This window comes from Poecilia mexicana, unplaced genomic scaffold (assembly GCF_051168715.1).
Source record: "Poecilia mexicana isolate PSO_F unplaced genomic scaffold, ASM5116871v1 scaffold_19, whole genome shotgun sequence".
Lineage (NCBI taxonomy): Eukaryota > Metazoa > Chordata > Actinopteri > Cyprinodontiformes > Poeciliidae > Poecilia > Poecilia mexicana.
The window spans coordinates 575,579-600,914 of NW_028263388.1; the positions used below are offsets into that span (position 1 = coordinate 575,579).

At 49.3% G+C, this 25,336-nt stretch overlaps 1 protein-coding gene across 4 annotated transcripts; it reads left to right on the top strand.

Moving 5' to 3' along the window:
* Nucleotides 1-628: 628 nt before the first annotated feature.
* Nucleotides 629-24,721, top strand: arhgap17a (Rho GTPase activating protein 17a). Of its 4 annotated transcripts, XM_088016425.1 has the most exons (22): nucleotides 630-1,281; nucleotides 1,473-1,618; nucleotides 6,624-6,663; nucleotides 8,728-8,832; nucleotides 8,940-8,972; nucleotides 9,219-9,295; nucleotides 9,370-9,481; nucleotides 9,603-9,679; nucleotides 9,766-9,883; nucleotides 11,512-11,580; nucleotides 11,746-11,827; nucleotides 13,149-13,276; nucleotides 13,923-14,034; nucleotides 14,905-14,986; nucleotides 15,067-15,147; nucleotides 15,219-15,332; nucleotides 15,412-15,503; nucleotides 15,644-15,788; nucleotides 16,318-16,596; nucleotides 17,639-17,763; nucleotides 18,076-18,513; nucleotides 23,687-24,721. In XM_088016425.1, exons 2-22 carry the CDS (start codon nucleotides 1,566-1,568, stop codon nucleotides 23,821-23,823), a joined length of 2,499 nt encoding a protein of 832 aa, XP_087872551.1. In that variant the 5' UTR covers nucleotides 630-1,281; nucleotides 1,473-1,565; the 3' UTR covers nucleotides 23,824-24,721. The 4 variants fall into 4 exon arrangements, with proteins under 4 accessions (XP_087872552.1, XP_087872551.1, XP_087872554.1 ...); XM_088016426.1 differs by lacking the exon at nucleotides 8,940-8,972 and having other exon boundaries at nucleotides 629-1,281; XM_088016428.1 differs by lacking the exon at nucleotides 18,076-18,513 and having other exon boundaries at nucleotides 633-1,281.
* Nucleotides 24,722-25,336: the final 615 nt, after the last annotated feature.

Genomic DNA, 25,336 nt, shown 5'->3' on the forward strand with positions numbered 1-25,336 from the left:
GCTTTAATCAATTTATTAAACTTGGAAATTTAATAAAAATCACCTAAATATTGTCTTTATTGCTCAGAATGGATAAAAACGGTTTTATTATTTTCAATCCAGACTTTTAAAAATTTAAAAGTAGATTCCTTTCTTTTAAGAGACAAACCTCCTTTTAACACTTTTAATTTACAAAAGTTTACACAACCTTTTCCAGCAAAAAACAACAAATTAATTTATTTAATGAAAGTATCTCAACCCAGTTTATTATTGAGTAGGTGAAAAAGTTTTAGCTTCTTCTTTGTCCTTTTTCCCTGTTTTTTTGGGCCTGTGAGTCATTTTGACTCTGTGATCGGTGATTAAAAGTTTGGGTGTCCCTGCTGATCCACCGTCTGCTGCAGGAGTTCTCCATGTTGGCTCCAGCAGAGCGAGGCGCCGCTGGCGGGACAAACCCAAAGCAACACTTTCTGACGGTGGCAATGTTAGGTAAAATATATGAATATTTAATAAAGGAATCTGTTCCTGCAGCAACATCAGGTCACACAGAACAGTTTAAATCCAGACTTTTTTTTTCTACATTTACTCAGATATGAAAAATGTTAACGTGACACAATAATTAATATAATAATAATTTTAAACAAAGTCTCTGTGCAACTTGTTGGCTCCGTCTTCTGTGAATAAGAACTTATAACATTTCATAACTGATAACTAAAGAGGAATCTCTCTACAGATTAAGTGTTCCCAGTGGGCAACTTGTGGTCTGAACGCAGGTCTTTGTTTTTCTTTTTGCAGATTTATTCTTCACAATTCTGATAAAATTGTTTTGTAGTTTTGTTCAGTTTTCTTTCTTTAAAAATTTACTTTTTTTTTTAAGTTAATTTAATTTCAAAGATCCCCCCTCAGAATTCTCATTTTAATCAAAAATATTAACGTTGTGAGTCCAAAGGGGTTTTTGTGTGTGGCCCTATTGGTGTTCCATAGGTCATGGTGTTGTTGCTATTTTTTACAGAGTTTCCTTATGGGCAGCGCAGAGGGTCATGTTTAGGGGCATGAGCTGCGGTGTTTGGTCCGGGGAGGAGCTGCGGCCTCGGGCTGCCAGATGCTGAGGAGCTGCGGCGCAACTTCCTGCGGCGGTCCGGGGAAGAGGAAGAGGCAGAGGAAGAGGAGAGCCGGAGGAAGAAGCCCCCCTCCAGGATTACTGCGCTCAGCGTCGCTAGCTCGTCGGCTAACGGTCCGGACAGCAGCCATGAAGAGCCGCTGGAGCCAGTGAAAGTTCGCCGCCTCTCACTTCTGGACTCTAATGTACGTAAATGGGCCCAGAAGGATGTTCTGGAGGGTTCTGGGAGGTTCTGGTGGGATGTCGGACCTCAGCGGAAACTTTTCCCTAAATTTTCTCCTCCTAGAGGGAAGAGGGGCTAGCTAGTGCTGCTAGCACCCGCTTTCTAACTGGGTTCGGGCTCCAATGGTTCTGGCTTGTTTTTCCCCTGTCATAGCGACGGCTGGGCGGTTCGGGAAGTTCGGGTAACTGGGCCAGAAGCCGCTGGAGAAGCCCGACCTGAAGAGACTCGGCTGGCGGAGGAGCGAAGATGAAGAAGCAGTTCAATCGGATGAAGCAGCTCGCTAATCAGACGGTTGGCAGGTTAGTGGAGAAGTTTAACTGGACAGAACCAGAACCGCTCACTGGGTTTCTTTATTACAACAGCTGCACACACAGGCCCCGGTTGGCTCTCAATCAATTACTTTCAGTTTGAATTCAGGGAAAACAGAAGTCACATGAGTCTAAATATAAAGTATAATCAGAGCATTTCATGTGTTTTTGATTATGGCAGCAGAAACCAGAGGCTGACCCAGCAGGGTGCGAAGACTTTCTAAAGGCCACAAGTACGGAAAAAACATTTTAACGTGTGGGAAATAAAAATTAAGCATCAGAAAAATGTATCACATTATAACGTGGGACCTAAAAGCCACAGATCCATAATAAAACCATAAGATGGGGAAATCGGTCATTTAGGAGGAAATATCTAGAACCACCGTCCTTCTAATGTCCTTCAGTTTTGGCAGTTGTGAATAATCTGTTGCTGCTTTTATTCACAAATGAACAATTATTAAATTATCCAACTCAACAATAAATCTGCAATAAAGTCTTTATTGTTTATGCTTCAAAAATGAGTTAAAAAGAGCTGAGAAGTTTTCAGTTTGGATGAATGTTCAATCTAATAATCAAAGAGGAAGTTGCACAAATGAAAGGACTGAATGATTTGGTTGGCTGTGATTTTAGATGCGGCGCATTAAAACTGTCCAGTAGAATATTTATCCAGTCACCGACGTCCTGCGGCGCAGAGAGTCAGCAATCTATTGATTATTGATCGCTAGCTTCATGAAACGCTAACGGTGGCTGAGGATCCAGGTTTGAGTTGAGCTGCAGCGATGGAGCAGCAGCAGGCGGTGATGCAGCAGCAGCAGGCGGTGATGCAGCAGGAGCAGGCGGTGATGCAGCAGCAGGCGGTGATGCAGCAGCAGGCGGTGATGCAGCAGCAGGCGGTGATGCTGCAGACAGGCGGTGATGCAGCAGCAGGCGGTGATGCTGCAGACAGGCGGTGATGCAGCAGCAGGCGGTGATGCAGCAGCAGGCGGTGATGCTGCAGCAGCAGGCGGTGATGCTGCAGCAGCAGGCGGTGATGCAGCAGCAGCAGGCGGTGATGCAGCAGCAGCAGGCGGTGATGCAGCAGCAGGCGGTGATGCAGCAGCAGCAGGCGGTGATGCAGCAGCAGCAGGCGGTGATGCAGCAGCAGGCGGTGATGCTGCAGCAGCAGGCGGTGATGCAGCAGCAGCAGGCGGTGATGCTGCAGCAGCAGGCGGTGATGCAGCAGCAGCAGGCGGTGATGCAGCAGCAGCAGGCGGTGATGCAGCAGCAGCAGGCGATGATGCAGCAGCAGGCGGTGATGCTGCAGACAGACGGTGATGCAGCAGCAGCAGGCGATGATGCAGCAGCAGGCGGTGCTGGTAAACAGACTGATGGATGCTCAGTCACTTTTTATTCATAAATTTACTGAATCTTGCGGCTTCAGATGAAGGAGAAAACATGATCTTATACGTCGTCTGTCTGAGGTCACCAGGCGTCTCCATGTTTGAACTCAAACTTTATTTAAAGGGCCGGTGTCGTGTAAAATCAACTTTTTGATTTTTCCATCATTTTCCCTCATAACATCAAACCTGCAGTGTTGCTTTGACTCTTTCATGTTTGAGAAATCCTTTAGTCTCCGTGGCAACCATTCAGCTGTTTAAACAGGTGGACCTAGCCCCGCCTTCGAGGCGCAGCTCCTCCCCCTCTCAGCTCCTTCAGACTAGCCAGCAGCAATTAGCAAACAGCTCATTATAGGAGCTGCTGCTCAGAGCAATGCTGGTAGAAACGCCAAAGGGTTAATGGAGGAGCCATGTTGGAATGACTTCCTGGAGGCGGAGCTTCAGAAACAGCAGGAGTTCTTAAAGAGACAGAGGCCCAATTTGAAGACATTAAATCAGGAAGTTAAATTTATTTCTCTTCCTGAAATAAATTTAACTTATTTTCGGGAAGTGAAATATATGTATGGATGGATGCTACATATATCAAATATACGTATATTTGATTTAAGTAGGATTATAACAGTTGAAGGTGACACAGTTACTGGCTTGTGCTGTAAATTGGCACCATATGCCTGGAAAACACACAGCACCGCCACTTTAAGAGAATAGAAATGTCCTTATCGGCCCTCAGTGGAAACGTTGAGCTGAGACAAGGAGACAATCAGCTCCAACACCAAGCTGCACATCTGGAGACGTCACCGTTTGGTTTTTACAGCAGCAGCAGAGCAAAATGCAGAAGCAGACGCCTGATTCCCTGCTGCTGCGTCGGCACCAGAGAGGTTAAACTCCGACAGGTTCAGGCTGCGTGTCTCTGCAGCTCGGCGGCCTTCCTTGCCGCCTGGGGTTCCTGTGATTGTGCGAAGGCAGAACAGCGCATCCAGAGCGCGGCGGCGCAGGAAGTCTCTCCTCTGTCTTCTACAAACAGGAAGCTGTCTCCGTTTTCTGGAGAGACCGACGCAAGGAGAGCAGGCAGCACATGACTCAGGTCAGCAAACATCTTTTATTTCTTCTTGTAAGCTGCTCTGATTTACTGCGTTTGACCTCTGAACTTGTCGTGGCGAGGCAGAGATGAAGATCAGACGCTGCTGCCTGGAGGATAATAAACCTAAAACCAGCCGAGTAATAAAAAGCTTCACAGGACGTTTGATTTGTTGGACTTTATGACATCATTGACGTGAAGTTGTTAGCAGAACCGGGTCGATGTTTACAGTCTGAACGATGAAACGGATGGTTCTGATGGCCTCACTTATATTTGATAGTCCAGTGGTGGACCTGAGGTTCCCCCTGACCTACGACCCCAGTCCTCCGCCCTGGGAGGGGCTGGGGGTGTCAGAGGTCAGGCTGATGCAGGCGTTCCTCTGCAGCAGGTTGTGGGTTAGATTCCTCATCATGTCAAACTTCCAGAGCTGTGAAAGACTAAAACGAGATTTATCTGATTAAAACCAAAATGTCTTCTGTTTTAAATAAGAGTTGGTAGCTGGAAAACAGCAACACCTGTCGTTTATTTCTCATTCAAACCAGAAAGAAAAACGAGACGCAAAACTTTTCATTACAACAAACTTTAATATGAAAAATGTTTTATATTTCGTTTTAGTGAGAAGTGACAAAACGTGTCAGAACAAGAGTTTATCATCCAGCCATGTTCTTACGCCTTGTCCCTCGTGGGCTGGGAGGGGCGCTGGTGCCTTTCTCTCTAGAGACACTTTGGGGTGCACAGTCCAAGGTGGCTGCTGCTGCTGCAGGCTGGCTGCTGCTGCTGCAGGCTGGCTGGCTGCTGCTGCAGGCTGGCTGCTGCTGCAGGCTGGCTGCTGCTGCTGCAGTCTGGCTGCTGCTGCTGCAGGCTGGCTGCTGCTGCTGCAGGCTGGCTGCTGCTGCTGCAGGCTGGCTGCTGCTGCTGCAGGCTGGCTGCTGCTGCTGCAGGCTGGCTGCTGCTGCTGCTGCTGCAGGCTGGCTGCTGCTGCTGCAGGCTGGCTGCTGCTGCAGGCTGGCTGGCTGCTGCTGCAGGCTGGCTGCTGCTGCTGCAGGCTGGCTGCTGCTGCTGCAGGCTGGCTGCTGCTGCTGCTGCTGCTGCTGCAGGCTGGCTGGCTGCTGCTGCAGGCTGGCTGCTGCTGCTGCTGCTGCAGGCTGGCTGGCTGGCTGCTGCTGCAGGCTGGCTGCTGCTGCTGCTGCTGCTGCTGCTGCTGCAGGCTGGCTGCTGCTGCTGCTGCTGCTGCTGCTGCTGCTGCTGCTGCAGGCTGGCTGGCTGCTGCTGCAGGCTGGCTGCTGCTGCTGCAGGCTGGCTGCTGCTGCTGCAGGCTGGCTGGCTGCTGCTGCTGCTGCTGCAGGCTGGCTGCTGCTGCTGCAGGCTGGCTGGCTGCTGCTGCTGCTGCTGCAGGCTGGCTGGCTGCTGCTGCAGGCTGGCACAGCAAATACAGTAATTTATCCTACTTTCTTCACTTTATAGCATGTTTATATAAACATGCATTCATACTAGATTAAAATGTTTTACAGTTAATTTCTGGGTCTGTAGTTATATAATCACATTTTATTCAAACTCTAGATCAACAAAATAAATATTTTCAATTCAAAACACCTGTTGTTGGTTTTAAATGCTCAATTAATTAGACAAATAAACTCAACATCATAAATATCAGATCTGAACATCAGAGTTCATCTCAGAGTTTCTCTCATCGTTCATGGAGCTTCTTTAGAAATCTGGACGCTAACATTAGCATTAGCTGCTATATGTTAGCATGCAGATGCTGTTTTAGACTAGCATGGCTTTTGATAGGCTAACTGCTGTTAGCTGTTAGCTGTTGAACACAACAACAGTCTCTTCCATCGTCCAATCAAATCGTTTAGAAACAGAAACTAAGGGAGAGAATCGGCCTCCATCGCTGCTGTTAGCGATGTAGCTTTAGCATCAGGCTTACAGGCGGATAAGAAAGCATGAAAGAACCTTTATACCTCAAAGAAATGAATTGTGATTTATCAAGTTAGAATCCATGTATCTATGTAATTAATCATCAGGTTTATGGGCATAGCAGAAACAAAATCCACAGGTTTCGGCTCAGTACTTTTAACTGCGTTAAAATCTTTGTAATTATCAAAATGATTGCTGTTAATTAGGCCCGGTGCTAATTAATACTCATACATGTTGGCAGGTTCATTCAGCAGTCTGATCATTTCTGTGTTTTTTCTCCTAGAATAAATCAGGTTTAGTCTAAATAAACGTGTTTCTGGTGAACCTGGAGCCGCTCCTCACTCGGCCCGGTTCCCTCCTCCTTCGTTAACTGAACCTAATCTTCCACGTCAGCTTAGTTTGCTATTAATAGGCTCAGATCTGCATGACTGCTGCAGCCATGACACCTGGAGTCTCTGCAGACATGAAGGCAAGACCAGAAACTGAGAGCAGAAACACAACATCTGTCTTCTTCCCTTATTAGAATCTGTATTTATCACTAAAGCTTTCAGTAAACCAGTGTGGCACGTTCAGGGCCTGCTGGTGGTTATGATGACGTTCCTGCCTTTTCTTCCCACAGAGCAGAGAAGACAGAAGTCCTCAGCGATGACCTCCTGCAGGTAAATCATTACCTCCCAACACGGCTACACCTGCTGGCGTCTCACTGGAGTCACCAAGCAGCCGTCTGATTGGCTGGCAGCAGCTCCGCCTACTCGCCATCACTCTGGTTCTCATGTGGGAGTTAAATCTGTCCACTCAGCTGATTTGATTTTCTACATCACAGGAAGTGATGTCACATTCAAATGTTGTGGTTCCTCATGTTCAGGTTTGCTGTTTTCACTTTGAGCTAACGGGTCAGCACCGGTCCTGACCAGAACTTTAACCTGCTAACTGTGGCATCCTGCATGACCAGGTTCTGGAGGTTCTGGAGGTTCTGGTTGGTTTGCCTGCCGGTGGTTCTCCCTTTGTCCAGGTGTGGATTGAGGTTCTACTGAGGTTCTCTGGAGCCCAGAACCTTAGACCCGGTCCGGTGAGCTCAGACCCGGTTCTGTGAGCATGTGGGTTTGTCTGCTAAAGGTTCCTCTGGGGCTCGACGCAGCGCTGCATTCTGGGAAGTCTCGGCCTACTTCGTCAAGTCGGACATCAACCTGGACGTTTCTCTCACTGATGCTTTTTTGACGCCATCCTGAAGTTTCGTGTCCAGATTTCCTGAACCTGAATCCTCCTCCAGATTATTCCTGCATGGTGTGGATAAACGGGGATCATAACTTCATGCCTCTTGAACTCGTTGCTGTTTGGTGGTTCGTTTCTGCCTCTTTAGTTTTTAGCTTCCCTAATAAAAACCAACTATTGAAACTCAAGTCCCTGTTTTATTTAATATGGACCTTAAATCCACACAGTGAACTGGAGTTCTCACATCCTGGTCCTGGATATTTCCTGTGATCCATGACGACTCACTTCCTGCATTTCTGCAATAATCCAGGATTCAGGATTATTTTTCAATCAGTCTCTGATTTTGTGGTGCTGCTTTTTAAATATTTCTTCCTCATTAAAATCCATCTAAAATCTATGAATTGAAGAAAAAGAAAACAAACTTGCCTATGGATCTCGATGATAACTTGTTATGATACCAGAACGAAACTCGTCATGACGGGAAGTAAGAACCGAGTCACATCCATCAGGCCGGGACTCATCTGGACTCGTTTTCTAGTCGGTAAATAAACTCGGGTCGTTTCTTCGGGATTCCCTGTGACACATCATAAGACCGCCCAGGGATCAGCGTCTTCACACAGCGGAGGAAGAACACACACCGCTGCTGGTGTGTGTGTGTGTGTTGGCGCTGCATGGAGCCCAGCTGCTCTGGGAATGCTGGGAATGCTGGGTCACTGCGGGGGTCAGGAATGACGTGGGATGGAGAGCAGAGCATTCCTGACTTCAGGCTGTTTTTTTCGGGTTTCCTCACCGTTCGTCTGTATTTACTTCCTGTTTCCATCTGGAGCTTTGATCCAGTTTCCATCCAGATGCTGCCACCAACTTCAGCTCCTCGACAGATTTAAGCTGCTTTAAACTCACCAGAGCTGCGGCGTCCATCTTTGAACCTGATTTGCTGAGACCGCAGTCGGGCCGATTGTCGGACTGATTGTCCGACAATCGGCCCGACTGCAGTTGGACCGATTGTCCGATTGTTGGACTGCAGTCGGACCGATTGTCGGACCGATTGCCGGACCGATTGTCCGATTGTCGGACTGCAGTCGGGCCGATTGTCGGACCGATTGTCGGACTGCAGTCGGGCCGATTGTCGGACCGATTGTCGGACTGCAGTCGGGCCGATTGTCGGACTGATTGTCGGACTGCAGTCGGGCCGATTGTCGGACTGATTGTCGGACCGCAGTTGGACCGATTGTCCGATTGTTGGACTGCAGTCGGACCGATTGTCCGATTGTTGGACTGCAGTCCGTCCGTCCTGAGTCCTTCTCCTGACCTGTTGAATGAATCAGATTTCATATCTGTAAAAACTAAAAGCATGTATAATTTCCGCTCTGCTTTGGAATGACTCCCTACATTTCGTTGCCATCTGAGATAAGACAAACTTGTTGAAACTTGAGTTTTTGGAGGGACTCGATGTAAAAGTTGTGATATTTCAGGCGTTTATTCAGTAACGACGTCGTCTTTGTTGCTGACAGATTGAGCGGCGCATGGAGTTGGTGCGCGTTGTTTCCCACAACACGCACAAGAAGATGGTGTCATGTCTGCAGGGTCACATCGGAGCAGAAGCAGAGAAGAGACATGTAAGTTCATGACCTGAGGCTTTGTTCATCCCTAAATGTCCGAGTTGTTTCTGGACTGCAGGGGTCGGCAGAATGCTCCATGATGTTCTGTCTCTGTTTCTGACCAGTCTGTCCCGCGCCTCTATACAGGAAACGGTCAGGTAAAAACCCCCTGAATCGTCACGTCTTCCTCTCCTTTCCATCTCAGCGTCTGTTTTCCACGCATGAAACTGTGGGAAGCAGAACTGGATCTTCATCTCCAGCTCTTCATCACTTCATCTTCCTCCCTAGTCTTCCTCCTCCTGTCCTGCTCAGTGGAAGCTGCTGAAGGCTCTTCCACTGGCTGCAGCTGTAGATCCTGAGCTTTGCTGGTTTCCTCTGTAATGTGAGCTACTGTGTTGTTTCAGAAAAAGCTTCCTCTCACCGCTCTGTCCCAGGCCATGGTGGAGGGAGGAACCCAGCTGGGGGAAGACTCGTCGATCGGGTGAGTCCGGTATCGGCTGCCGTCGGTTCCGGGTGAGAAACCGTCACTCTGCCTGATCCTGTCTGTGTCCACAGGAAGATGATGGAGGTGTGCGGTGAGGTGGAGAACCGTCTGGCCACGGAGCTGATGCAGCACGAGCTGCAGATGGAGAAGGAGGTTCTGGACCCGCTCAGCCAGCTGGCAGAGGTCCGACACGTTGACGGGTCTGGTTCTGGTCCATTATGATGGAGGAACCTGGGCCGACCGCCTCCTGGATGTGTGCTGCCGTGTTGAACTGGACTGTTTGTGTCCTGCTTGGTGATTTCAGGTGGAAATCCCAAACATCCTGAAGCAGAGGAAGCAGCTGGCCAAGTTGGTGCTGGACTACGATTCTGCCAGAGCCCGGTCCGTCTGCATCCGTTTGGTTCTGAATGACTCAGGCCTTCCTCTGCATTTCTAACGTTTGCTTTGCGCTGCTGCTCTGGACTCAGGTGGTTGCAGGCGACCAAGTCGATAATCTCAGGAACAAACACTCAGGCGCTGACGGCCAAGGCAGACCTGCTGAAGGAGGAGGTAGACGAGGCCATGAACAAAGTGGAGCTCTGCAAGGTAACCGACGGCAACGCTCTGTAGTCCAGGTAACCTACGGCAACGCTCTGTAGTCCGGGTAACCGACGGCAACGCTCTGTAGTCCGGGTAACCGACGGCAACGCTCTGTAGTCCGGGTAACCGACGGCAACGCTCTGTAGTCCGGGTAACCTACGGCAACGCTCTGTAGTCCGGGTAACCGACGGCAACGCTCTGTAGTCCGGGTAACCGACGGCAACGCTCTGTAGTCCGGGTAACCGACGGCAACGCTCTGTAGTCCGGGTAACCTACGGCAACGCTCTGTAGTCCGGGTAACCGACGGCAACGCTCTGTAGTCCGGGTAACCGACGGCAACGCTCTGTAGTCCGGGTAACCTACGGCAACGCTCTGTAGTCCGGGTAACCTACAGCAACGCTCTGTAGTCTGGGTAACCTACGGCAACGCTCTGTAGTCCGGGTAACCTACAGCAACGCTCTGTAGTCTGGGTAACCGACGGCAACGCTCTGTAGTCCGGGTAACCTACGGCAACGCTCTGTAGTCCAGGTAACCTACAGCAACGCTCTGTAGTCTGGGTAACCTACGGCAACGCTCTGTAGTCTGGGTAACCGACGGCAACGCTCTGTAGTCCGGGTAACCTACGGCAACGCTCTGTAGTCCAGGTAACCTACAGCAACGCTCTGTAGTCTGGGTAACCTACGGCAACGCTCTGTAGTCCGGGTAACCGACGGCAACGCTCTGTAGTCCGGGTAACCGACGGCAACGCTCTGTAGTCCGGGTAACCTACGGCAACGCGCTGTAGTCCGGGTAACCTACGGCAACGCTCTGTAGTCTGGGTAACCTACGGCAACGCTCTGTAGTCCGGGTAACCTATGGCAACGCGCTGTAGTCCGGGTAACCGACGGCAACGCTCTGTAGTCCGGGTAACCTACGGCAACGCTCTGTAGTCCGGGTAACCGACGGCAACGCTCTGTAGTCACTTTGCAACTCTATCATCACGTCACAGAAGAAAATGTGATTTCAGAGATGCTGTGACATTCTGCCTCTTCACTGATGAAGTTTTTTAAACACATCAGAGACGTAACTCCCCTATGTCTCCCCCCATGTCTCTGCTCTGGTCCCAGTAACATAAACTGGGAGGAAACCAGTTTGCTGTTTTTATTTATTTTATTCTATTATGATGTTTCTAAAATCATAATAAACACATTTAGGGCTGCAAATAACGATTATTTCAGTAAATATTATTCTGCTGATTATTCCGACATTCAGATTAAAGTCACATTCTGCAGATTTTTCATTTAACCTCCTAATCTTCATTCATGATATTTGAAATATATTAGATGCAAATAATGTCAGAAAATAAACATTTTCTTTCCTAAAAGTCACTAACTTTTCCTTCCTTTAGTGAAAGTTTGTTCTGCAGTTAAAAACCCAGTAATGCAGAGTATGGATGATCCTGGGATTATTATTGATTACCTGATTAATAAGTGGGTAAGGTTAACCCTAACCAGAGGAGTTAGAACAGACTAATAATGTTCTTATTTTACATTTTGTAATGTTTGGCCTCATTCCTGCTGTGTTTCAGTAAATGTCTTTATTCTGCAGTTATTGATGAATCATTGTTGTAATGTGATTAACGGTTTGTGGAACAGGACCAGCTCGCTGCAGACATGTACAGTTTCTTCTCCAAAGAAGGCGACTACGCCCACTACTTCATCACGGTGAGTCCAGGTCTGCAGAGCCTCCAGGAGGCCCAGCAGCAGATCCATCCATGTTTGTTATTGTGCATCAGCTGAGCCCTTCCTCCTCTGTGTGTGTGTGTGTGTGTGTGTGTGTGTGTGTGTGTGTGTGTGTGTGTGTGTGTGTGTGTGTGTGTGTGTGTGTAGCTCCTGGAGGCTCAGGCTGATTACCACAGGAAGTCTCTGTCTGTTCTGGAGAGCGTTCTGCCGGCCATCCGGGCCCAGGAAGGTAGAAACCTGCAGGAAACGCCAAACGGCTCAGCCGTCCACTTCCTGTTCACCACATTCAGCGAAACCCGAGTCCGTCCTCTGCTTCAGATCCTGAGACGTGAAGATTTCATCTAGTTTTTATTTCTTTGCTCTGCAGCCTGGTTGCTTTGTGTTTGTCCTGTTTTCTCTCTGAACCAAACATGTGGCCTTAACCAGCCCAGCCTGGCTCCCAGCATGAGGGCATGACTCACACCCACACACACACACACACACACACACACACACCTGGTTTTTCTAGCCGCCCTCTCTCTCTCTGATCTGTATCGACTCTGACGTCTTACTGCTGATTGGACGAAGTGTCTAGGAGAGTTTTGGATGGTAAACATGCATCAACATAACCTTTGACCCACAGTCCGATGCTCAAACTCCTGCTAGACATTTTCTTTCTAACTTAGTCCCACAGAGGCAGATGGAGAAACATTTCAAAACCATTTAAATGACCACAGGACGCAGCAGAGGGAGGAGCTTACCAGCTAACGCTAATGCTAGCTTTCCAAGTGAAGACTGACGGTGGTAAATAATAAGAAATAATGATATGGCAGCCATAGAGGACATGGAAGAGATTAAATGATCACTAAGCTTCATGTCAGGGGAGTTACCATGGCAACAGGAGTGTTTGCTCAGAGCTGTAAATGAAGTCACTAAAAACGACGCTGATGGAAGATTTAAAATTTATGTCCGAAGCACCTAAAACAAAAACAGATTAGTAAGAAGAGAATCAAACAAAACCTAAAACAAACTGAGATTCAGAACAGTGATGATGGAAAGAGGCATTTCAGTTAAAGGTGTCACTTTATACCAGAGGTTCCCAAACTGTGGGGCGCGCCCCCTAGGGGGGCGCCGTGTCATTGCAGGGGGGGCGCGGGAAGCCGTCTGGATAAAAAACAAAAAAAAAAAACATGAACACTGTACGCGCTGGGTTTTTACCTTAGAATGACCAACTCTCTGTTATTCCTGTCAATTTGATACAGTAGAGGCTTCCACACGTCCCATATTTGTGTCCTCTGTCACTTGTCGCAGAAAATGTTTGGAAACCACTGCTTTATACAATATCTATAGTGTGTGAAACTAATATGATGAAGTGATTATGGAGTTAAGTAATCAGATGTTTGGTGTATTTGAAATAGATTTTTAACTGATTTTCTCTTTTTGTGAAGACAAAGCAGATATAAGTTTATTCTTTCTGCTCCTTTCCTTCAGGATTTATTTTGGTTCTTACATGAACTATTCTAATAAAGAAAGAAAACAAACGATCTCTGCTGTCTCCTTTTCTGGCTCAGACTCCTGGATGGAGAAACCGGCATTTGGAACGGCTCTGGACGATCACCTGAAGAGGAGCGGCAGAGAGATCGCTGTGCCGATGGAGGCCTGCGTCATGATGCTGCTGGAGACCGGCATGAAGGAGGAGGTGAGCCGCTCAGCTGGAGGAGAGGCTAGCTTCCCCTCTGCTAGCATCCCCTCTGCTAGCTTCCCCTCTGCTAGCATCCCTCTGCTAGCTTCCCCTCTGCTAGCATCCCTCTGCTAGCATCCCTCTGCTAGCTTCCCCTCTGCTAGCATCCCTCTGCTAGCTTCCCCTCTGCTAGCTTCCTCTCTGCTAGCTTCCTCTCTACTAGCATCCCCTCTGCTAGCTTCCCCTCTGCTAGCTTCCCCTCTGCTAGCTTCCCCTCTGCTAGCTTCCCCTCTGCTAGCTTCCTCTCTACTAGCATCCCCTCTGCTAGCTTCCCCTCTGCTAGCTTCCCCTCTGCTAGCAGCAGCAGAGAGCAGCTTTGACTGGTTAACTGGATTTCTTCCATCAGTCTTAACTTAGAAAACAAAGGTCTGATCTCCGAGCTGCTGTCAGTAAGTCACAGCTTTCAGAAGGGATGAAGTGCTGCATCTGCCCTGGCTGCTCCGCCACCATGACATCAGGCTGTGTGTTTGGCTTCATGCTGTGCAGCAGGCAGATCCATTTTACTCATCAGATCTGGAACACTGTGTTCAGAGTCGGGGCTCACATCTGCTTCTGGAGTTTCTCTGTATTTTAACTCGTATTTCTGCCTGTTTCTATGTTCCAGGGTCTGTTCAGGATCGCAGCTGGAGCCTCCAAGCTGAAGAAGCTGAAGGCGGCGCTGGACTGCTCCACCTCCCAGCTGGAGGAGTTCTACTCGGACCCCCACGCTGTCGCCGGTACGGCCCCATCCGCTCCGCAGGTCGCTGCAGTGGCCTCCCAAAGTATTCACACCCTAGACCTTTTTCACCTTTATTCAGTCATAAACTCAGGTTAGAAAACAGCGACGGCCAGACTGAAATGTTGAGTGGTGGAAAGCTAACTCTGATACACCATGCCTCCAGTGAGGCAGGGTGGTGGCAGCATCATGCTGTGGGAAGATGGCTGAAGCTAAATCAGGAATATCCTGTTGGAAAAATTGTTAGATTCTGCAGAAGAGCTGAGAAGTTCAAAGACTTCCTCCCCGACATTAAAGGATTTAATTAATACCTGAGTTTTACAAATTAGCTTGTTCAATCTTACATTAATCCATTCATTGAAAAACACATTCAAAACTCTGTTAGCATACACTGATAAGCCCAGGAATCACAGGCGCGTCATTAAGAATGCTAAAAGCATTAGCATTTCAAGACATGTCAAAAACTTAATAAAAATGAATAATGGGTCCATGGCAGTTCAGCCGAATCGCTACGGATCCTTAAAACAAACTTATCAAAAATAACAAACTTCTAATGGAGTTCTGATCCGACATCCAGAAATGTTCACATAGACAAAATGACTTGAAAACAAATCCCAGCAGAAAAATTAGCAACTCCCAACAAAACGATCCAAACGGCCTGAAAGTCGAGCGACTCACCGCTGAAATGGTAACTTCATCCCAAGTTTCCATGGAGTTTGGGACGTAAGAGGCAGACGGCGCCCCCGGTGGCTGGTCGGATCAAGGGGTCACATATAGCAGACGTGGTGCGGTTGCATAAATGTCCAGTTGTTTCTGCAGCCAGTTGAACTGGAACCGTTGTGCAGTGGGCCGTTTCTGTGTTTTTGATCAGGCGCTCTGAAGTCGTACCTGCGGGAGCTCCCTGACCCTCTGATGACCTCCCAGCTTTACGACGAGTGGATCCAGGCCTCCAGGCAAGGCGCCCGGCTCCAGCAGCAGACATGGAGGATCTCTGCTGCAGCTAACGGCTCCCTCTCTGCTCCTCTGGTTCCAGTGTTTCAGACCCAGATAAACGGCTGCAGGCTCTCTGGCTGGTCTGTGACAAACTACCAAAGAACAACAGGAACAACCTGAGGTCAGTCAGCTCAGCCTTTCATCAGCGCTGCGTTTCAGGTTTCAGCGTCCGTCTCTCACGTCTCCCTGCAGGTACCTGGTGAAGTTTTTAGCCAGACTGGCTCAGGACAGCGAGACGAACAAAATGACACCGAGCAACATGGCCATCGTCCTGGGACCCAACCTGCTGTGGGCCAAGACCGAGGGGTAGGAGGCGCAGCAGGCGCTCCGTCATCGGCTAGTCATGTCTGGGTCTCATCTCTGCTCTCGTCTCGCTGGCCTGCAGGAGCCTGGCGGAGATGGCGGCAGCGACCTCAGTTCATGTGGTGGCCATCATAGAGCCCATCATCCAGCACGCTGACTGGTTCTTCCCTGAGGGTAGGTTCTGGCCGGGTCGGGCCTTTGGGCCGGCTGTGGTTCTGGCCCTTCATCACTCTGGAACCAGGAAGTGGAGCTTTAGAACTTCCTGTTCCTGGCTGAAGGCTGGACATGATAGTAACGGTCTGCTTCCTGTCCAGACGTGGAGTTTAATGTTTCCGGCATGTTTGTGATGCCGCCGCCGGCAGCGTCCAATCACAGCAGCCCGCCGGACGCCGACTGCAGCGTGGAGAGGAAGAGGAGCAGCATGCTGGGAGCAGACGCAGACACCGCGCGGAAAGACAAGTAATCACCCTAAGCTCCGCCCCTCAGGAAGCCCTTAGCTCCTCCTCCTCTGATCCGCCTGTCAGGAGTTTATTCTGACTTCAGTTCTTCCTCTTAAAGGGCCGGTATCATAAAGTTAAGTTTTGATCTTTCATGTTTCCATGTTTTCCCTGCGGCGTTGCTTTGATTCTTTCATGTGAGAGGAATCCTTTAGTTTCCATGGAAACCATTCAGCTGATAGGACACCTGCGTGGACCTAGCCCTGCCTTCAAGCTTCAGCTCCTCCAGACTAGCCAGCAGCAATTAGCAACCAGTTGAGCTCTTTATAGCTGCTGCTCAGAGCACTGCACTAAAAACATTAAAGGGTTAATAGAGGAGCCATGTTGGGATGACTTCCTGGAGGCGGAGCTTCAGGAAGAGCAGGAGCTTCTTAAAGAGACAGAGGCCCAATTTCCTATTTTTTTATAAACAGCCTTTTGTACACCTGAAGGGGCCGTTGGGGTAAATCTGTGCTGTTTTGTCTTCCTGCCCACCCCCCCCCCCCCCCCAGCTCTAACAAGCAGTCGGACCCCGCCCTCCGTAGAGGCACTAGCACCTTAGGTAGAAAGCAGCACACCTCACCTGCCTTCCAGCCTCCTCTGCCCCCTATGGAGGCCCCCATCCTGGGCCATGGGGTCCCTCAGGGCCCCCAGGTCCCCCAGGTTGACCCCCAGGCCCCGCCTCCAGTGGGAGGGCCGGGGCTGGATGGGCCCCAGCTCAGCCTGGTCCAGGATCTGGCTGCTCTGGCAGCAGTGCAGCAGCTGCTGGCCCAGAACACAGAGGAGCTCAGGTAAGAGCTGCAGCTCCTCCTGCTGCTGCTGCATGGCTGCTGCAGCTCCTGCTGCTGCTGCATGGCTGCTGCAGCTCCTCCTGCTGCTGCTGCATGGCTGCTGCAGCTCCTCCTGCTGCTGCTGCATGGCTGCTGCAGCTCCTGCTGCTGCTGCTGCATGGCTGCTGCAGCTCCTCCTGCTGCTGCTGCATGGCTGCTGCAGCTCCTGCTGCTGCTGCATGGCTGCTGCAGCTCCTCCTGCTGCTGCTGCATGGCTGCTGCAGCTCCTCCTGCTGCTGCTGCATGGCTGCTGCAGCTCCTGCTGCTGCTGCATGGCTGCTGCAGCTCCTGCTGCTGCTGCAGATCTTCATGAATTCTGCTGTTACATTTGTAGTGATGTCATCAGCGTGCTCCTGTAATCTGACACCTTACTGGATCCAATCTGGTAATCAGATTACAGTAATTTATCCAGTCACTGTAATCTGGATAAGTTACTGTTTTGATGAGTGTTGAGTTTAAAGGAGACATGATGGATGAGCTGCTGCTTCAGCCTGGAACAGGAAACAGAAACCAGAGCTTCCTGCTCCCTGCAGGCCGTCGCCCCCAGTTGGAGGGCGGAGGCACAACAGGATAACTATCATTAATATTAATATTTAGTGTCGGCTCCAATGTGAAATAATAATAATGAGTCGCGGCGCTTCACACTGACCACCAGGGGGTGGCAGCAGAGTGCAGCTCTGCACTTTGACTAGGCCATTCTTTAAGGTGAACCTCCAGACTCAGGTTTTCCTCCAGGATTCTTCTGGCTCTGTCCATGAACTCTGACCTTCCTCCCACAGCATGATGCTGCCGCCACCGTGTCTCGCTGTGGCCGTGTTGTGTTCAGGGAGAATCGTTTCTTTGTTTTGTTCAGATAAATGTGGCAGATGGAGTTGAACAGCAGCAGCTGATGCTCATCGTGGGTTCTGACCCACAGTGTCCAGAACCAGAACACGATGCCTGCTGGTTTTGGACCAGATCCTCCTGCTGATCGACTCTGTTCTGGTTTCTGTTTTGTGTACAGCAGCCTGAAGCTGCGGGACTGCGCTGCAGCGGCGCCCACGCCGGTTCCTCAGAGGAACGGTTCTGGAGGCGGTGGGCCGTCTGGGACCGGATCCATGGGGCCCAGTCCTCACATGATGCGGCGAGGTGAGTCGGACTTCAGGCAGCACAACGCCCGACGCTTCACTGCAGGCTGATCGACACCTTCTGATCGCTGGTTGCCTAGCAACAACCTGCTGGGGCAGCAGCAGCTTCAGGTGTTTTTCACTTTGTGGAGTAAAACAGGAAACGTCTCCATCAGGTATAAACATGGAACCGGGTCAGAACCAGGTCAGAACCGGCTATCTAAAGCTAATCAGTCACTATGGATGGACAGATATGAAGCCATTATAGTGAGACGTAGATATGAGATCAGTAGAACCTGTCCGTCTGTCCTCAACCTGTCCTCCTGTCCTCCAGGTACCAAGAAGCAGGCTCCGCCCCCTCCCAAGCCGTCCAACCCCCCCCCCAGCCAGCCGGTGACCCCGCCCTCCTCCTGCGGCCCCGCCTCCCCCCCGCCCTGCGCCGCGCCGCGCCGCCACTCCAACAATCAGCCCCCCCTCCACGCCCCTAGCCACCCGCCGCCGGCGCCGCCCGCTCCTGGCCCCCAGCCCTGGACCGACCCGCCCTGCCCAGAACCAGAACCCTCCCCTCCAGGAACCCCGACGCCCCCAGACTCCCCTCCTCCGCCCCCCAGCGCCGCCGGACAGGACGCCGTCCCGCTCCCGACACAGTCCGGGTTCGGGTCGCTCCCCCGGCCGCGTCCCGTCCCAAAGCCTCGGAACCGGCCCAGCATGCCGCCGCCGCCGCAGCCCCCCGCCCTGAGCAGCGACACCAACGGCGTCTGCAAGATGGCGGGTGGGTACCAGCTGAGTCCCGGTTCCGGTCCAACGCTGCCGGGTCCGGTTTCTAATGCTGTTATTGATGCTTCCATAGGGTAGAGCAGCACTAGTGAGTTGGTAGGTTCTGGTTCTGGTTCTGGCCGTCTGTCTCTGTCCAACATGTCCAGAACCACCAGAATTCTGAAAACTGGGTCAGTTTAAACTGGACCTCTAGCCGGGCCGCTTCTGGACATCCATCACAACGAAGCCAGGAAAGGGATTTATTTCAGGGCAGCGAATTGTTCAGTACCGACCCAACGAGCCTCGGGCCGGGCCGACCCGGAGAACATTCCAGAATTTACTCACCATGGAAAACAGATCCGGTCTGAGCAAAACCCAGACGATCAGAACCGCTGCTGGTTCTGATCGGACCCGATTCAGCCGACAGGAAACCGCCTGATTTCAGCCTTCAGAGACCAGCATCCATCCATCCATCCATCCATCCATCCATCCATTCATCATCCATCCATCCATCCATTCATCATCCATCCATCATCCATCCATCCATCCATCCATCCATCATCCATCCATCCATCCATCCATCCATCCATCCATCCATCCATCCATTCATCCATCCATCATCCATCCATCCATCCATCCATCCATCCATGCCATCCATCCATCCATCCATTCATCACCATCCATCCATCCATCCATTCATCATCCATCCATCCATCCATCCATCATCCATCCATCCATCCATCCATCCATCATCCATCCATCCATCCATCCATCCATCCATCCATCCATCCATCCATCATCCAACATCCATCCATCCATCCATCCATCCATCCATTCATCCATCCATCCATTCATTCATCCATCCATCCATCCATCCATCCATCCATCCATCCATCATCCAACCATCCATCCATCCATCCATCCATCCATCCATCATCCATCCATCCATCATCCATCCATCCATCTATCTCTATCCATCCATCCATCCATCATCCATCCATCCATCATCCTTCCATCCATCATCCATCCATCCATCATCCATCCATCATCCATCCATCCATCATCCATCCATCATCCATCCATCATCCATCCATCCATCATTCATCCATCCATCATCCATCCATCATCCATCCATCATCCATCCATCCATCATCCATCCATCATCCATCCATCATCCATCCATCCATCATCCATCCATCCATCATCCATCCATCATCCATCATCATTCATCCATCCATCCATCCATCCATCCATCATCCATCCATCATCCATCCATCCTCCATCCATCCATCCATCATCCATCCATCATCCATCCATCATCATCCATCCATCCATCCATCCATCATCCATCCATCATCCATCCATCCATCATCCATCCATCCATCATCCATCCATCCATCAATCCATCATCCATCCATCCATCATCCATCCATCCATCATCCATCCATCATCCATCATCCATCCATCCATTCATCCATCCATCATCCATCCATCCATCCTCCATCCATCCATCATCCATTCATCCATCCATCATCCATCCATCCATCATCCATCCATCATCCATCCATCCATCATCCATCCATCCATCATCCATCATCCCATCCATCCTCCATCCATCCATCCATCCATCATCCATCCATCCTCCATCCATCATCCTCCATCCATCCTATCCATCCTCCATCCATCCATCCATCCATCCATCCATCCATCCATCATCCATCCATCCATCCATCATCCATCCATCCATCATCCATCCATCCATCCATCATCCATCCATCCATCATCCATCCATCATCCATCCATCCATCATCCATCCATCCATCCATCCATCCATCCATCCATCATCCAACCATCCATCATCCATCCATCCATCCATCCATCATCCCACCATCCATCCATCCATCCATCATCCATCCATCCATCCATCCATCCATCCATCCATCATCCACCATCCATCCATCCATCCATCATCCACCATCCATCCATCCATCCATCATCCAACCATCCATCATCCATCCATCCATCCATCCATCATCCAACCATCCATCCATCCATCCATCATCCATCCATCCATCCATCCATCCATCCATCATCCAACCATCCATCATCCATCCATCCATCCATCCATCATCCAACCATCCATCATCCATCATCCATCCATCCACCATCCATCCATCCATCATCCATCCATCCATCATCCATCCATCCTCCATCCATCCATCCATCCATCCATCCATCCATCCATCATCCATCCATCCATCATCCATCCATCCATCCATCATCCATCCATTCCATCATCCATCCATCCTCCATCCATCATCCATCCATCCATCCATGCCATCCATCATCCATCCATCCTCCATCCATCATCCATCCATCCATCCTCATCCATCCATCCATCCATCCATCCATCATCCATCCATCCATCATCCATCCATCATCCATCCATCCATCATCATCCATCCATCCATCATCCATCCATCATCCATCCATCCATCATCCATCCATCCATCCATCCATCCATCATCCATCCATCCATCCATCCATCCATCATCCATCCATCCATCATCCATCCATCATCCATCCATCCATCATCCATCCATCATCCATCCATCCATCATCCATCCATCCATCATCCATCCATCATCCATCCATCATCCATCCATCATCCATCCATCCATCATCCATCCATCATCCATCCATCCATCATCCATCCATCCATCATCCATCCATCATCCATCCATCCATCCATCCATCATCCATCCATCCATCATCCATCCATCATCCATCCATCATCCATCCATCATCATCCATCCATCATCCATCCATCCATCATCCATCCATCCATCATCCATCCATCATCCATCCATCCATCATCCATCCATCCATCATCCATCATCCATCCATCCTCCATCCATCCATCCATCCATCATCCATCCATCCTCCATCCATCATCCATCCATCCATCCATCATCCATCCATCCTCCATCCATCATCCATCCATCCATCCATCCATCATCCATCCATCCATCATCCATCCATCCATCATCCATCCATCCATCCATCATCCATCCATCCATCATCCATCCATCATCCATCCATCCATCATCCATCCATCCATCCATCCATCCATCATCCAACCATCCATCATCCATCCATCCATCCATCCATCATCCAACCATCCATCCATCCATCCATCATCCATCCATCCATCATCCATCCATCATCCATCCATCCATCATCCATCCATCCATCCATCCATCCATCCATCATCCAACCATCCATCATCCATCCATCCATCCATCATCCATCCATCCATCATCCATCCATCATCCATCCATCCATCATCCATCCATCATCCATCCATCTATCCATCATCCATCCATCATCCATCCATCCATCATCCATCCATCATCCATCCATCCATCATCCATCCATCCATCATCCATCCATCCATCCATCATCCAACCATCCATCATCCATCCATCATCCATCCATCCATCATCCATCCTCCATCCATCCATCATCCATCCATCATCCATCCATCCATCATCCATCCATCCATCCATCATCCATCCATCCATCATCCATCCATCATCCATCCATCCTCCATCCATCCATCCATCCATCCATCCATCCATCCATCATCCATCCATCCATCATCCATCCATCCTCCATCCATCATCCATCCATCCATCCATCCATCATCCATCCATCCTCCATCCATCATCCATCCATCCATCCATCATCCATCCATCCTCCATCCATCATCCATCCATCCATCCATCATCCATCCATCCATCATCCATCCATCCATCATCCATCCATCCATCATCCATCCATCCATCATCCATCCATCATCCATCCATCCATCATCCATCCATCCATCCATCCATCCATCCATCCATCATCCAACCATCCATCATCCATCCATCCATCCATCCATCATCCAACCATCCATCATCCATCCATCCATCCATCCATCCATCATCCATCCATCATCCATCCATCATCCATCCATCCATCCATCATCCATCCATGCATCATCCATCCATCCATCCATCCATCCATCCATCCATCCATCCATCCATCCATCCATCCATCCATCCATCCATCTGTTCGTCCCTGATCATCCGGATTGTTTGAACCTGGTTCTGTTCAGACGCTCCTGGTTTCATGTGGATCAGAATCATTTTAAGTCAGGGGTGTCGAACTCCAGTCCTCAAGGGCCTCTGTCCTGCAACTTTTAGATGTGCCTCTGCTGCACCACACCTGAAAAGAATAATTAGGTCATTAAGGCTCTGGAGAACCGATCTACACAGGGAGGAGGTAATTAAGCCATTTCATTCCACTGTTTTTTACCTGTGGCACATCTAAACACTGCAGGACAGCGGCCCTTGAGGACTGGAGTTTGACACCCCTGTTTTAAGGAGACGGAGCTTTAGTCTCCATTCTTGCACATCTTCCTCTGCCGCTGCTTCCCCGCTGTGAGGCGAACACCGCCCCCTGCTGGTCAGCTGTCAGAGCAGCAGCAGGAAGAATCTGCTCTGTGTTCACATCCTGGAAACATCCGTAGCTGAAGCTCATCATCGTCAGTCTGTCCCAGTTTACTCAGGGACTCACGGGACAAACTGGGAAGAAAAATTATGCAGAGTCCAATTTTACACCTTAAAACATTGTTGTTGTTTGATCTTTGTATAAAGTTATGTGACCCAGATCTGAACTTCAAAGATGTTTCATCAGATTGGAGCAAAGTTCATCTTTCCAGAGTTTCTCTGATCGTTCATGGAGCAGAAATCTGGACTGTGGATGCTAACGTTAGCATTAGCTGCTACATGTTAGCATTCAGAAGCTGTTTCAGGCAGTTAGCTTGTTAGCACAACTTGAACACAGCAGCAGCTTCTTGTTAGCCGATGCAGCTTTACTGTCTGTCTGTCGGGTGGACAGGACATCACCGTTTCAGGCAGAATATTAATATGATAAAAAAATAATAAATATTGCTAAAAAAATTTTTAACGAGTTCAAATCTATGTAATGAAGGCACCAAAGTCACGGCTCTAGTTAAACTTGGTCTTTTTCTCTTTCCTTCCTTTGATGTGTGTTTAATAGGAGTTGAGGTGGAGTGAACACCTGAGCAGAGCTCTTCATCTTCATCATCCTCAGTCACTCACCTGTTCTGTCTCATTTAGAGCCGCTGATGTCTTTGAAGAGACCCAGTCGGGCTTCCGTACCCGAGCTCACTGTGGACCAGCAGCTAGCAGCCGCCAACTCTTCCTCCTCCTCCTCTTCCTCCTGTGACCTGGACACTGAGAGCACCGCTCTGTGAGGACCAGTCCATGACCTCACGATGACCTCACGATGACCTCACAGGCCCAGTCCTCCACACCGCCTCTCCTCTTCAGCTCATATCTGCATCTGAACTGATTCACGTGGAGGGAGGCGTCACACTGCCCCCTACTGGCTGCTGTCATGTACTACACACACAAGTGTCTAAGCCAAAGTTCCTGTTAGAAGCGACGTAGCAGCTTCTCTGTGTAACATCGTTCTCTCACTCACACACACACACACACACACACACACACACACATTGCCAGGTGTGTTTCCACACGGCTCTTTTGACAAGTTTTCTTCCTGCTTTCTCGTTGAATGTGATTCAGATCAGGTGAAGAAGGTGACTGCTGGTTCTCAGTCATCAGTTTCTCCTCCATGTTTGTATTTATTAGCTGGTTTAAGAACACACACACACACACACACACACACTGCAGTCCAGCGCCAGCCATGCCTTACGGTTCTGTTTCCTGCGTTTCTGCCTTCAGGGACATGAGCTGCCATCCCTCACTAGAACCCGGTTCTGGTCAGAGTTTCTGCCTTTCCTCAGCGCCGTCTGGGTCAGAGTGAATGTAGAGTGGGCCGGTTCTGAGCGGCCGGTTTTGCACAGATGAACTGATGATGATGATGCTGCCTTCGTCCCCCTCTGAGCTGACAGGAAGCTTCAGCCATGACGCCGGGGGAGGTTCTGCCGGGTCGGAACGTGAAGGGAAGGCGTTGGACGTTCGGCTCTCCCTCCTGAACCTCGCTGCCTTATTTCCCAGAATCCTTTAGGCTCATTTATTATAACTGCAGCATCTTGAAGCTCCGACGTTTATCATGTTTTCTGAGCTGAAATATGAAAAATCCTGTAATATTGAAGCTTCCCAAAGAAAATAAAGTATATGAAGATTAAACACGGTCTGATCATCTGATGGCATCTGCATGTTTCTGATCAGAATAATCAGGAAAATGTTTTATCAGGATAAAAAAATGCGGAAAAATAAAAACACTCATTAAATCAGGAGTTATCTGGGCCTGAAATCAGTTATTGACATAATCAACTAACTTAATCATTGATTAGTTGAATAATTGAACCAAAACTGTTCAATATGAACATTTAACATATGAGAATCTTTATTCTGTTCTACCAGAACGACTCTAATTTGAATTTATTTTAATCTTTTATTGTATTTCTAATGGATTATAGAATAAGATCAAATGTTCAGTGAAAAATCTGCATAATTTACTAATTTGTTCTTATTCAGTGAATGGATTACTGTTAACTGAATCCTTCTTTGGTTCTTTTCAGAAGAACATCTAAAGTTCTGCTGGAACTTTTTTCTGAAAACCAGAACTGAACGGGACCGACCCGGTTCTGACCCAAAATGTCAGAACTGGAGAATAAATGTAAGGACTCAAAATCCAAAACATGAAGTTTATTTAAAGCAGAAAAGCTCTGAGAACCACAGAACATCAGAACAGAACCTTACTGGAACTAGTGAGATGCTACCAGCTGCACATCCCAACAG

Excerpts from the sequence above, each read along its gene's own strand:
- arhgap17a (XM_088016425.1), top strand. The coding sequence starts at position 1,566 with ATGAAGAAGCAGTTCAATCGGATGAAGCAGCTCGCTAATCAGACGGTT. Across the intron at positions 14,987-15,066 it reads GAGTGGATCCAGGCCTCCAG|TGTTTCAGACCCAGATAAAC; the intron begins GCAAGGCGCCCG and ends CTCTGGTTCCAG. Across the intron at positions 17,764-18,075 it reads TCCTCACATGATGCGGCGAG|GTACCAAGAAGCAGGCTCCG; the intron begins GTGAGTCGGACT and ends CCTGTCCTCCAG.